The 14,073-nt window shown below is 43.0% G+C and overlaps 1 protein-coding gene across 1 annotated transcript in view; it reads left to right on the top strand.

Moving 5' to 3' along the window:
- LOC100557396 (myosin-16) overlaps positions 1-13,582 on the top strand; it is a 44,653-nt gene extending 31,071 nt beyond the window's left edge. The window contains exons 34-44 of the mRNA XM_008122627.3: positions 737-869; positions 2,089-2,305; positions 4,041-4,177; positions 5,175-5,278; positions 7,610-7,802; positions 9,022-9,225; positions 9,782-9,907; positions 10,012-10,182; positions 11,129-11,329; positions 12,041-12,270; positions 13,229-13,582. Of these exons, the coding sequence (XP_008120834.2) occupies positions 737-869; positions 2,089-2,305; positions 4,041-4,177; positions 5,175-5,278; positions 7,610-7,802; positions 9,022-9,225; positions 9,782-9,907; positions 10,012-10,182; positions 11,129-11,329; positions 12,041-12,244 (1,690 nt within the window). The 3' untranslated portion in view covers positions 12,245-12,270; positions 13,229-13,582. The remainder of the gene's footprint in view (positions 1-736; positions 870-2,088; positions 2,306-4,040; positions 4,178-5,174; positions 5,279-7,609; positions 7,803-9,021; positions 9,226-9,781; positions 9,908-10,011; positions 10,183-11,128; positions 11,330-12,040; positions 12,271-13,228) is intronic.
- The last annotated feature ends 491 nt before the right edge of the window (positions 13,583-14,073 follow it).

Genomic DNA, 14,073 nt, shown 5'->3' with positions numbered 1-14,073 from the left:
ACAATATAAAAACAAAGCAATAAAACAAGTCAATCAACAATAAAAACAAGTACAATGACAATATATTTATTTATTACAGTCAATGACCAGCAACAGAAAATGTGCAAGCATCAAAATGGCGTAGAAACGTATACAATTAGATATTAGAAAACACAATGAAGAACAAGGTTAAAACACAGTATTGAATATGGCAGTTAAAACGGTATTAAACATCTATATGCTAAAATGGCAATGGTAAATGCTCAAGTAAATATTGAAACCTTCTAAAACTGTGGCAAGATCTTGCACTGACAAGCTAGCAACTTTGGCAGTAATTTTGGGATTTTGGTCTGCCAAAAGATAATCAACATAAAACCTTACAGATCTCTAAAAACAAGCCATAAAAGATCACATACAAAAAATGTAATGATAAAATCTTGGGTTGGCTCCAAAAGAAACTGGGCCGAAAGTGCAAGTGCAAGGAACCTGTATAATGCTTAGCTAGTTCCATAGGCGTGGATGGAGAACCTCTATGGCCCTCCAGATGTTGATAGGTTCCTAACTTTCATCCCTGGTGCTGATTAAAACTGGGGACTATTAACATCTGGAGGGTCATCGGGGAGCATTGTCATCACAAGTGTGTCCATCGTATGGAAGCCCCATATCTCAGCGAAGGAGGGTTGTTATTGTCGGCACATTGCCTTCTGCCCCATTGACTTGTCATTCCCTTTGCCTTTCTTGCCATCTCTCTTTGCAGGAGGAAACTGACCGCCCGGCTCCAGGAGGCCGAGGAAACGGCCGAGTCGGCCCAAGCCCGGGTGGCCAGCATGGAGAAGAACAAGCAGAGGCTCCAGATGGAAGTGGAGGACCTCACGCTGGACCTTGAGAAGGTAATATTGCTCAGAGAACAAGGCTTCTGCACCTCTGCAATTGTTAGTTGCGGCGATTTCACTTGCATTTCTCCCACCATGGAGAGGCCCAAGCTACCTCTATGCAGATACCCTCACTGATTGACTTTGTGACTTCGGGATGACTTAATCGAGCTTGCTAATTGCAACATTCTGAACTCACCGCCCTGAGTCCCTTCGGAGAGATAGGACAGTATATACATAAATTATTATTATTATTATTATTATTATTATTATTATTATTATTTTATTCACACTTGCTTCAAACAGACAAGGGTTCTTTCTCCCACCCTGGACATTATTCCACAGATAGATAGATAGATAGATAGATAGATAGATAGATAGATAGATAGATATACACACACACATACATATATACAGTAGAGTCTCACTTATCCAATATAAATGGCCAGCAGAACGTTGGATAAGCGAATATGTTGGATAATAAGGAGAAGCCTATTAAACATCAAATTAGGTTATGATTTTACAAATTAAGCACCAAAACACCGTGTTATCCAACAAATTTGACAGAAAAAGTAGTTCAATACTCAGTAATGCTATGTAGTAATTACTGTATTTACGAATTTAGCACCAAAATATCATGATATATATTGAAAACATGGACTACAAAAATGCGTTGGATAATCCAGAACGTTGGATAAGCGAATGTTGGATATATGAGACTCTACTGTATGTGTGTGTGTGTGTGTGTGTGTGTACACACACACACACACGCACATATATATACACATATACATATACATATACATACATACACACTTCACTTGCTTCATTGTCAGTAGAACCTCTGAAGATGCCATTAGCCACAGATACAGGTGAAACATTAGGAGAGAATGCTGCTGGAACATGGCCAACAACTCTAAAAGCTCACAACAACGTAAACAATATATATATTTGGCTGGAGTTCCTTAAAAGCTGTACCTGTTCCAACTTCCATCCAAACGCAACTTAAGAACAAACCTACAGGACCTCTCGTGGTCGTAACTTGGGGACTGCCTATAAATATAAATAAGCAAACACACCTGGAGGGTGTTGTTAGGAAGGCTGTCTTAGGACGCAGACTTCTCCTGCTTTGTTGAAACATACAATGAAAGTCCAAAGTGGAAGGCACAAAGTCAATCCTTGGGACCAACACCGTGCTGGGGATGAATGAACGTCTTCCTTGGCTTCCTCCTTCCAGGCCAACGCAGCCTGCGCGGCTCTGGACAAGAAGCAGAGAGCCTTTGACAAGATGCTGGCGGAGTGGCAGCAGAAGTGCGAGGAGCTGCAGCTGGAGGTGGACAGCTCCCAGAAGGAGTGCCGCATGTACATGACGGAGAACTTCAAGCTCAAGACCGCCTACGAGGAGTCCCTGGAGCACCTGGAGTCCGTCAAGAAGGAGAACAAGACCCTCCAGGGCAAGTACATCTGGGCTCCTAGATCCTATAGACCAGGGGTCCTCAAACTTTTTAAGTGGAGGGCCAATTCATGGTCCCTCAGATTGTTGAGGGGCCGAATTATTTATTTATTTCTTTATTTACAGTATTTATATTCCGCCCTTCTTTCTCACCCCGAAGGGGACTCAGGGCGGATTACAATGAACACATATATGGCAAACATTCAATGCCAATAGACAGACAACATTCAGTTTTAGACAGACACAGAGGCATTTTTAACATCTTTCCAGCTTCACGATTTCCGGCCACAGGGGGAGCTGTTGCTTCACCGTCCACTGGTGGTTGTTCTTCCTCATTCTTTTCCTCGTGAGCAGTTTTATGGTGTTGTAGATTAGTTAAATTAGCCTCCCGCATAAAGCATACCTAAATTTTCCCTACTTGACAGATGCAACTGTCTTTCGGGGCTGCTAGGTCAACAGCAAGCCGGGGCTATTTTTTTTTTATGGTCGGAGGCTTAACCCGACCCGGGCTTCGAACTCATGACCTCTTGGTCAGTAGTGATTTATAGAAGCTGGTTACTAGCCAGCTGCGCCACAACCCGGCCCCAAATTATCATTTGAAAAAAACAAACAAATTCCTATGCTCACTGCACATGTCTTATTTGTAGTGCAAACCCCCCCCCCCCCAAGCAACAATTATTTATTTATTTACTACATTTATACCCCACCCTCTCTCAACCCGAAGGGGATTCAGAACGGCTTACAAGTTGTATGTACATACAATATATTATATTATTAGCATAGCACAATATTAGCATTATATAATACTATATTGTACTATACCATTATACCGTAATATTATTAGTAATATTACATTTCATATATAATATATAATTAATATTATTATATTGTATTATTATTATTAGCCACCCTGAGTCCCCTATTGGGTGAGAAGGGCAGGGTAGAAATACTGTAATAAATAAATAAATATTATATTGTATGACATTATAATATTATTATCAATATTATATGTATACACAATATATTATATTATTACCATATCATTAGTTTACAATATTTCATTTACAATACAGTAGAGTCTCGCTTATCCAACATTCGCTTATCCAACGTTCTGGATTATCCAACGGATTTTTGTAGTCAATGTTTTCAATACATCGTGATATTTTGGTGCCAAATTTGTAAATACAGTAATTACTACATAGCATTACTGCGTATTGAACTACTTTTTCTGTCAAATTTGCTGTATAACAGGATGTTTTGGTGCTTAATTTGTAAAATCATAACCTAATTTGATGTTTAATAGGCTTTTCCTTCATCCCTCCTTATTATCCAACATATTCGCTTATCCAACATTCTGCCGGCCCGTTTATGTTGGATAAATGAGACTCTACTGTATTAGTAAATGAAAGAACAATACAATATTTAAAAATAAAAATAATTTAAACCAGCATATTGTAAACTTATCAGGATTTCAGTGGGAAGTGTGGGCCTGCTTCTGGCCAATGAGATTATCAAGTAGGATTGTTGTTGTTGTGCCTTCAAGTCATTTCAGACTTTGGCCGAGCCTAAGTCTAAAACTGAGGGCGGGGGCCAGGTCAATGGCCTTGGGCCTTAGTTTGGGGACCCCTGCTCTAGACCTAGCTGGAGTTGTTCCTTGCTGCCCTCGCCTTCTTTAGCCGTGTCTTCCTGGGCCGGACACTCCACCTCCAATAACCCTGTGCGTTTCCCTTCCGCAGAGGAGATCAAGGATCTCATTGACCAGTTGGGCGAAGGTGGCCGGAGTGTGCACGAGCTGCAGAAGATGAAGAAGAAGCTGGAGCTGGAGAAGGATGAGCTCCAAGTGGCCCTGGAAGAAGCCGAGTCTTCCCTTGAGGTAAGATAGATATATATTTTAGAAAGAATTAACCTTCATTTGAGACAAAGACACACCTGGATGAAATATAATTTTAATCATTGTTAGAATAATTTCTGTATTAAATGGTCATTTTGAAATATTGATTCAGTAATAGGGGTGTGCATATTTTCCTTTTTGTGTACCGGATTCAGATGTTTTGTCAGATTCGGCTGCCGAATGCATGAAAACGAGCCAGGCGGGGGCCTTTAGAAACACTTACAGTCTTTCTTACTTACCGTATATACTGGAAGATAAGCCAAGTTTTTCAGCCCTTTTTTTGAGCTGAAAAAGCCTCCCTCGGCTTATAATGGGGTTAAGGCTGGGCAACAGAACCTGGAGACCATGGCTTGCCATATATGATATATTTCTCTCTTACCCTCCCTTATCAGTGTGTTTTCCAAAGCCTCCCTCGCTCTTAACCAAGGGAACGTTTTGAAAAGGGAAAGATGCCCTTGCAAGTCAGGAAGAAGAAAAATATATATCCATTAATCTTATAAAAACATTTCCTCCTGAAATATTTATTAATCTCTCCTACAGATATATAGACATTAACCCCCTGCATGCTTTTTCAATCCCTATGCACTTATATATCTGTATCTATCTATCTATATACATTAATTGTATATATGAATTTTCCCCTCATATGTTTGCAGGTCTCTGCAAATCCTATATACATATAGATCCATGTACCTGTATATCTGTATCCATATATATATATATATATATATATATATATATATATATATATATATATATATTAACCTACTGATGCCTTGATTAATGTAATTTTATTAGTATCTATTTTTATTTTGAAATGTACCAGTAGCTGCTGCATTTCCCACCCTCAGCTTATACTCGGGTCAATAAGTTATCCCAGCCTTTTGTGGTAAAATTATGTGCCTCGGCTTCTATTCAGGTCGGCTTATACTTGAGTATATACGGTGCATGTATGAGGTTTATTTTCCCCCCCAAACAGGTAGAAGAAAGCAAACTCATCCGCATTCAGCTGGAACTGGCTCAGGTGAAAGCGGACATTGACAGGAGGATCCACGAGAAGGAGGAGGAATTTGAAGCCACCAGGTATGTGCCAATGAATGTGCCCAGGAGCCAAGCCAGAGAGAAAGAAAAACAAGAAATGTGTAAGAAAGCAGGGAGAGAGAGAACGGGAATAAGAGGAGAAGACAAAATTCAAATCAAAATACCTCTTTAGCAGTCTCCCAGGTTCCAGGACCACCCACAATAAGTGAAAATCCGCGAAGTAGGAACGCTGTATTTATTTTAATATTTATACATTATTTTAGTAGTTATACACTATTTTAAGTCTTTATCAATCAATCGTGTGTTGATAAATCGCCTCCTTCTCCTCCCGTTGCCACTTGGGCTCCTCCCGTTGCCACTTGGGCTCCCGTTGCCACTTGGGCTCCTCCTGTTGCCACTTGGGCTCCTCCCGTTGCTGCTTGTGCTCCTGTTGCCACTTGGGCTCCTCCCGTTGCTGCTTGTGCTCCTGTTGCCACTTGGGCTCCTCCCGTTGCTGCTTGTGCTCCCATTGCCACTTGGGCTCCTCCCGTTTCCACTTGGGCTCCCGTTGCCACTTGGGCTCCTCCCGTTGCCACTTGGGCTCCTCCCGTTGCTGCTTGGGCTCCCCTTGCCACTTGGGCTCCTCCCGTTGCCACTTGGGCTCCCGTTGCCACTTGGGCTCCTCCCGTTGCCACTTGGGCTCCTCCCGTTGCTGCTTGTGCTCCTGTTGCCACTTGGGCTCCTCCCGTTGCTGCTTGTGCTCCTGTTGCCACTTGGGCTCCTCCCGTTGCTGCTTGTGCTCCCATTGCCACTTGGGCTCCTCCCGTTTCCACTTGGGCTCCCGTTGCCACTTGGGCTCCTCCCGTTGCCACTTGGGCTCCTCCCGTTGCTGCTTGTGCTCCTGTTGCCACTTGGGCTCCTCCCGTTGCCACTTGGGCTCCCGTTGCCACTTGGGCTCCTCCCGTTGCTGCTTGTGCTCCTGTTGGCACTTGGGCTCCTCCCGTTGCTGCTTGTGCTCCCATTGCCACTTGGGCTCCTCCCGTTGCCACTTGGGCTCCCGTTGCCACTTGGGCTCCTCCCGTTGCCACTTGGGCTCCTCCCGTTGCTGCTTGTGCTCCTGTTGCCACTTGGGCTCCTCCCGTTGCTGCTTGTGCTCCTGTTGCCACTTGGGCTCCTTCCGTTGCTGCTTGTGCTTCCATTGCCACTTGGGCTCCTCCCGTTTCCACTTGGGCTCCTCCCCTTGCTGCTTGTGCTCCCGTTGCCACTTGTACTCCCTTTGGCTTCTCCTTCCTCCCTTCCTTGGGCTGTAAATTGTAATTTTTTAATGATTTATAATAGTCTTTTAGAGTTTATTGAAAAACCGCGAAACAGCGAATCCGCGAAAAGTGAACCGCGGAGTAGTGAGGGAACACTGTAACCCAGATTATCAAAGCAGAAAATCCACATTATCTGCTTTGAATTGGATTATATGAGTCTACATTGGCGTATAATCCAGTTCAGAGCTGATAATCTGGATTTTATATGGCAGTCTAGAAGGGGCCAGAGATTCCTTAAGTTATCATATCAAACCCATGAATGCGGCAGTGATGGCCAACCTATGACACGCGTGTCAGCACTGACAGCCTAGCCATTTTTGCTGACACGCTGCCACATGCAGATTGATTGGATGACTATGTCTTTTGTGGCCAAATTTGGTGTGATTTGGTCCAGTGGTTTTGTTGTTTACTCCATTGGAATTATGCACATTACATACATACATACATACATACATACATGCATACATATATGAAAATATCATTCTATTATTATTCTATTATTGTAGTATATTATCATATTATTACTAGTATATTATTATTATTATATTATTCATTATTTGTGACTACATTGAAACTAGAATAGAGAAAAGTCAGCGTGGAAACTGCAAGAGGTACCATAGATTGTTGTACATGGAAATAATGGTAGTAAATAGTTTTTGATTTATTAAATACAGTTATATATTACAATTATATATTTTTGTTATTTAAACTATATATATTGTGAAATTATGTTTTTTTTTCCCAAAGTGACACACCACCCAAGTCATGCTAGGTTTTTTTGGTGAATTTTGACACACCAAGCGCAAAAGGTTGCCCATCATTGCTCTACGGCATTAAACCCATTTAAAATGGATTACAAGACACAATGTCTTACTGCTGTTTTCATATGTTTTCGTCACTAATAATTTGTACTAATTTCTAATAATGAGTCCCACCATTGTGGGGAAAAGAGGGGATATTGAGGATGGTTGTGTTGTCTAGTCTCCAAAATAGTGGCAATTTCCATCACTTTGTCATGCAAAACCCGTTGTATTGCGCGGCTTCATCCCGACCGATGCTTTTGCTTTTCCTTCTGTAGAAAGAACCACCAGCGCGCCATCGAGTCCCTGCAGTCCAGCCTGGAGCTGGAGGCCAAAGGCCGGGCCGAGGCCCTGCGCCTGAAGAAGAAGATGGAGACGGACCTCAACGAGATGGAGATCCAGCTGGACCATGCCAACAAGAATAACAGCGAGCTGGTCAAGACGCTGAAGAAGCTCCAGCAGCAGATCAAGGTGCGGGTTGACTCCCTCGGGGGAAAGAGTCGGGCGGAAAGCAAATCAGGTTCTCCTGAGATAACTCTCGGGTTCTCTTCTCCCAGTTGTGCTGTGGGTCAGTCTTCTACCGGAAAAAGCACCAAGACACACGCTGGTAGATTCCAACAGATTTTATTGTACCGAATACCAGAACCTTCTCTTTGGCCCACTTATATAGGGGCTCTTGCATACCAGAGGGTAATCGAGGTTTTATGGCTGGCCCGTTTTATGGCTGGCATCTGTTCTTTGTCAGCCGACCAGAGATGTCAAAGATTGGAGATCGTGACAATAATGGGAGAACCATTGCCATCTCCTCGTGCCTTGCTCCTGCTCCTGCTTCTTTCCAACGTTCGAAAGGAGTCCTGCCCAATTTGGGCTTCATTTCCTCAGGATGATGGCAAAGTGCTGTTGACAGGTGTCACATCTGGTTCTGTTTCAATGCGAAGGTGGGATGGGATCAGGTGAGGACAAGAGAGGATCTTCCCAAAACAGACTCTTCCAGCTACTCGGATTAGAAAGTACACCTGGCCTGCCTTGTACAGTAGAGTCTCACTTATCCAACATAAATGGGCCGGCAGAACGTTGGATAAGCAAATATAATAATAATAATAATAATAATAATAATAATAATAATAATAATAATAATTTTATTCTTGTACCCCGCCTCCATCTCCCCGCAGGGACTCGGGGCGGCTTACAAATGCAAAACAAGCATACATACAATAACATCAAATACTGAAAACGCACGAATGAAAATTAAAACATATGATAAAATCATCTCCATTTCTAAGCCGAAGAGCTAGCGTTGTCCATAGACACCTCCAAGGTCATGTGGCTGCATGGAGTGCCGTTATCTTCCCGCCGGAGCAGTATCTATTGATCTACTCACATTTGCATGTTTTCGAACTGCTAAGTGAGACTCTACTGTACGTAATATTCAGGGAGCATTACATGGCTGAGAAGTCAATTTGAGAAGTTGCCGTCTCCTACTAAAATGCCACCTATGGAACTAGAACATATCTAGGGAAAGCCTTCGTATTTACTTTTGCCATTTATAATCTCTCAATTGCATTTTAGCAAATATTGACCAATCTCTTGCCTCTAGATCAGGATTCATTCTTGGCTAAGTCTGGGAGAGTGGGTTCGGAATGATGGATGATGGCCCGGATCCATCTCAACATCACCTTTCCATCTCCAGGACCTCCAGATCCAGATGGACGAGGACGCCCGGCAACACGAGGAGCTGCGCGAGCAGTACAACCTGCAGGAGCGGCGGCTCAGCCTCCTGCAGACGGAGCTGGAGGAAGTGCGGACCGGCCTGGAGGGCAGCGAGCGCTCGCGCAAACTCATTGAGCAGGAGCTGGTCGAGGTCTCCGAGCGGCACAACGAACTCAGCGTCCAGGTGAGATGATTACCAATCCATCACCCAGAATCATAGAGTCATCAAGTTGGAAGACACCACGTGGGCCTTCTAGTCCAACCCCCTGCCATGCAGGAAAAGCACAGTCTAAGCAGCCCCAACAGATGCCCATCCAGCCTCTTTTTCAAAGCCAGCTCCCCTAATGTCCAGGTGACGTGTTCTCCTTTCCTGTAATTTAAACCCATGGCTCTATTGGGTCCTCTCTATCCCACCTTCTTTCATTAAGGTCAAGGGCAGTAAACATCACTCCAGCTTTTTCCTTACTGCTATGTGAGATACATCATGCTTGGGTTGTCATCCTTCCCAACTTCAGCCCTCCAGGTGTTTAGGAATTGTGGGAGTTGGAGTCCAAAACACCTGGAGGGCCGAAATTGGCCCATGCCTGGCTTAAGGTTTGAGGAGCAAATCAATCAGGATCTTCCCTAGGTAGGGACTTGATGCTGCTGTGGGAGCGACATGGGCACTCACACGGCAACACAGCCCAAGGCGGCAATGTTGTCGAGAGTGGAAATGCAAGGAACAACCTTTTCCCTTCCAGAACCAAAGCCTGCTGGTGATCAAGCGCAAACTGGAATCGGACCTTGTGCGCATCACGAACGATCACGAGGAGCTGATCAGCGAGTTCCGGACCGCAGATGAGCGCGCCAAGAAAGCTGTGGCTGATGTAAGTTGCTGTGCATCATCATCATCATCATCATCATCATCACCATCGGACAAAGTTCCGACGCCTGCGGCTTTCTGCTAACAAACCATTGTGCTTCCTCCTAGGCGACCCGCATGGCCGAAGAGCTGCGCCAAGAGCAAGACCACTCCATGCACCTGGAGAAAATTAAGAAGAACCAAGAGGTCACCATCAAAGACTTGCAGGTCAAGATGGAAGAAGCCGAGCAACTGGCTCTTAAAGGAGGGAAGCGCACCATCATGAAGCTGGAGACCAGAGTAAGAAAGAAAACACTACTGTCCAGTTGTCCACCCAGCTGGGTCCCATACAGAGTGCACATTGTGACCTATAAAGCCTTGTATGGCTCAGGTCCCAGCTTATTTGGCACATCGTATCTCCTTGAATGAGCCGTATGGGTTCTGAGGTTCTCAAGAAAGACCCACAAATTGAGATATGATGAAAATGAGATATAATGTTCGTGATGATAGGACTCCATCTCATCCACCATTGGTGGTAATGTGAGAGAGGAAGAAAACACTACTGTCCACCAGTTGTCCACCCAGCTGGGTCCCATACAAAGTGCACATTGTGACCTATAAAGCCTTGTATGGCTCAGGTCCAAGCTTATTTGGCACATCGTATCTCCTTGTATGAGATGTATGGGTTCTGAGGTTCTCAAGAAAGATCTTTCTCTCCATCCCACTGGGATATGATGAAATTGGGATATAATGTTGGTGATGATGGGACCCCATCCCATCCACAATTGGTGGGAATGTGAGAGAGGACCTTTTTGGTGGTTGCCCCTAGACCAGACATGGGCCATCCAGGTGTTTTGGACTTCAACTCCCACAATTCCTAACATCCTACTGGGACGTGATAAGATATGATGAACTTGGGATATAATGTTGGTGATGATGGGATCCAATCCCATCCACAATTGGTGGGAATGTGAGAGAGGACCTTCTTGGTGGTTGCCCCTAGACCAGACATGGGCCATCCAGGTGTTTTGGACTTCAACTCCCACAGTTCCTAACATCCTACTGGGATGTGATGAGATATGATGAACTTGGGATATAACGTTGGTGATGATGGGATCGCTCACATTCTCCCCCATATGATTACTAACAAATGGAGGAACTCCTTGACTATCTCCATCATCATCTTCACCATCATACTTCCTTGAGCATTGATCCATCTTATCCTCTGTTTCCCCCTCAACATCAGATTAAGGAGCTGGAGACAGAGCTGGATACGGAGCAGAAGCGCCACGTGGAGACGGTGAAGATCCTGCACAAGAACGAGCGTCGCCTCAAGGAGCTGGTCTTCCAGACAGAAGAAGACCACAAGACCAACCAGCGCATGCAGGAGCTGGTGGAGAAGCTCCAGAACAAGCTGAAGACCTACAAGAGGCAAATCGAGGAGGCTGTACGTAACCATCCTTTGTAATCTTCATAGAAAGCAGAGTTGGAAGAAGTTAGACTGGGATATAAACAAACATACGTAATAATAATAATAGGAGGGGTGGTAGGAGCGGAGATCATAACCAAATATCAATCTATATATATATAAAAGAGTGATGGCATCACGGCGACCCACAAAACAACAAAACTACAGGCCCCCCAACCTCGAAATATGACAACACAACCCATCATCCACGCCTCTAGGTTGATACAACAAAAAGAAAAGAAAAATAAAGTCCTAATTAGAGAGAGAGGAATAATTGCTTTTATCCAATTGCTGCCAGTTAGAAGGCTAAGCTCCTCCAACTTGGTCTCCTAGCAACCCAATAAAAAATAATAAAAAACACTAAAAAATTAATACAATAAAATACTATAATAACAGAAAATAACTAAAAATAATACAAGAAAATAATAAAATATAATAAATAAAAATATAACTTACAATAAAATTAATAAAAAATGCAAATAAAGTCAAATAAAAATTACACAACAATTTTTAACCAATACCACCATCACTTTGCCACAGCAACGCGTGGCCGGGCACAGCTAGTATTGTATAGATGTTAAGTAACATGGTATTGTTCAGGTATATATACATGTATATGGATTTTATGAATATATAAATTGAAATATGTAATCAGAACATGAACGGTGTCCTTCGGTTCACTCTCTGCAGGAGGAACAGGCCAATCAAAGCATAGCCAAATACCGGAAGACTGTGCACGAGCTGGACGATGCCGAGGAGAGAGCCGGGATGGCCGAGTCGGCCCTGAACAAGCTGCGCACCCGGCACCGGGTCTCGGCCGGCAAAGCCTTCACTTCGGTGGAGATCATCCAGGTCTCCAAATCTGCCAGCTCAAAATCATCCGCCGAGGAATAGATCTCACCCCTCTGAACCGGCAGCTGGTAGGTCCCTGGGTTTCTGTCCTTGCTTTCAATGTATTTATCTGTTTATTACAACATTTATTTCCTAGGTTTATACCCTGGATGAGGTCCCCAAAAATTGTTGGTGTATTTTGGTGTAAGGGTGAAATGTTGAATCAAGTGTTTTGCTGTTGGAGTTTTGCAACTGTGTATGCAACATGCTTTCCAGCAGCACACGGGTTAATGGCAGGCCAGCTTGAGCGATAGCCTGCCTAGCCAATAGGTCAAGCCTTCCGGCCTCAGAGTATTTTCACAACAAGTAATATTTACTTTTTGAATGTCATTTTATTTACTGTATTTTCACTCTTATTTTTTTTGTATTTGCTACATTTTCAAATGCTAGTGGGTTGTGTCATGTTATTGTTAGCCACCTTGAGTCCCTATGGGGAGAAAAGCATGATATAAAATTTATTATTATTATTATTATTATTATTATTATTATTATTATTATTTTATTATGACACAGCAAACAAGATAGATATGCTGGATTTCGTATCACAAAACCACAAGTCAAACATTTCCCAAGTGTCTAGGACTGTGTGATGTATTTTCGGATGATGCGTGCAGATCCCAGTTGGGTGGCCTTTTGCAGTTGACAGATCATAATTTTGTCAATGTCTATTGTTTCCAAATGCCGGCTGAAATCTTTATTATTATTATTATTATTATTATTATTATTATTATTATTATTATTAATGTCCTAGTAAGATGTTTTGTATTTTTTTTTTGAAGTAAGGAAAATGTTTTAGCAATACATTCCTGAGTTTATATTAATTGAGACTAAGAGGTAGAATATGAATCATGAAACCAATTGGATGCAAAGGAGCGTATTGTATTAAAAGTAGTTTTCAAACTCCTGTGTTCTTTGTCGTTGTTTTCCTGTTGTATTTAGTTCCATCATTTACCTCCTAAATAAGTTACTTTTTTTCTCTTTTTTTAGGCTGAAGGACAAAGTCTCTCCAGACAGCCGCCTTTTGCAAAGTTTGCTAGCGTAGTAATGACCGGAGCAGCTTGAAGCGATCTATTTTCAAAGACAACTTGCAAAGAAAGAGAAAGAAGGAAGGTGGAAGTCGCAAGCATCTCTTGGAATACGAAGAGAGGAAAGTGGAGGATTTCGGAAATATCTTTGATGTGTTTTCTGAACTGGAACCAGTCTGGCTTTTTTAAGAAGGCATTTTCATGTCAAGGACGGAAAATGTTACGAAGGCCTGGCTTGAGCTGTCTCTTGTAAATAACTTTCCCACACTTAGTTTAAAGCATAGTCTCAATAAAGCTTTCTCCTGTGAAAAACAAAGAGTTGTGTCGGCGTTTATTCTTGTTTTTGTGGGTTAGGAATGTGCACTCCTTGGGGGCATCTACACTATAGAATTGATGCAGTTTGACACAACTTTTAACTGAATGCTGTGGAATCCTGGGATCTGCAGTTTGTTGAGAGACCAGCCACTCTTTGGCAGAGAAGGCTTGAGAAGACCTTGTTAAACTTCAGGATGATATGGAATTTAGACTTCAATAAAATGAGAGAGAACTGCCTGGCGAGCGTGGCTGACCGTAATTAATAACCAAAGTTCCAGATCAAAACCTCACCGGGACACTGCTTATCTCATTCTGGCTTGTTGTCCTCATGGTAAACTATGAATCCCTAACTACAAATCTCTCTTTATTAGGGGTGGGGGTAGCGTAGTCCAATAGCGAGGATTCAGTAGCACTGAACTATGGCAATTTAAGTGTCTGTAATGGGAATGTTCGTAAAATCCCAAACCAAACAATGACTATTTCCAATAAATA

Source organism: Anolis carolinensis, unplaced genomic scaffold, assembly GCF_035594765.1.
Source record: "Anolis carolinensis isolate JA03-04 unplaced genomic scaffold, rAnoCar3.1.pri scaffold_13, whole genome shotgun sequence".
Taxonomy (NCBI): Eukaryota; Metazoa; Chordata; class Lepidosauria; order Squamata; family Dactyloidae; genus Anolis; species Anolis carolinensis.
Note: the sequence above shows the minus strand (reverse complement) of the source record. Positions and strands in the feature narration are given on the sequence as shown.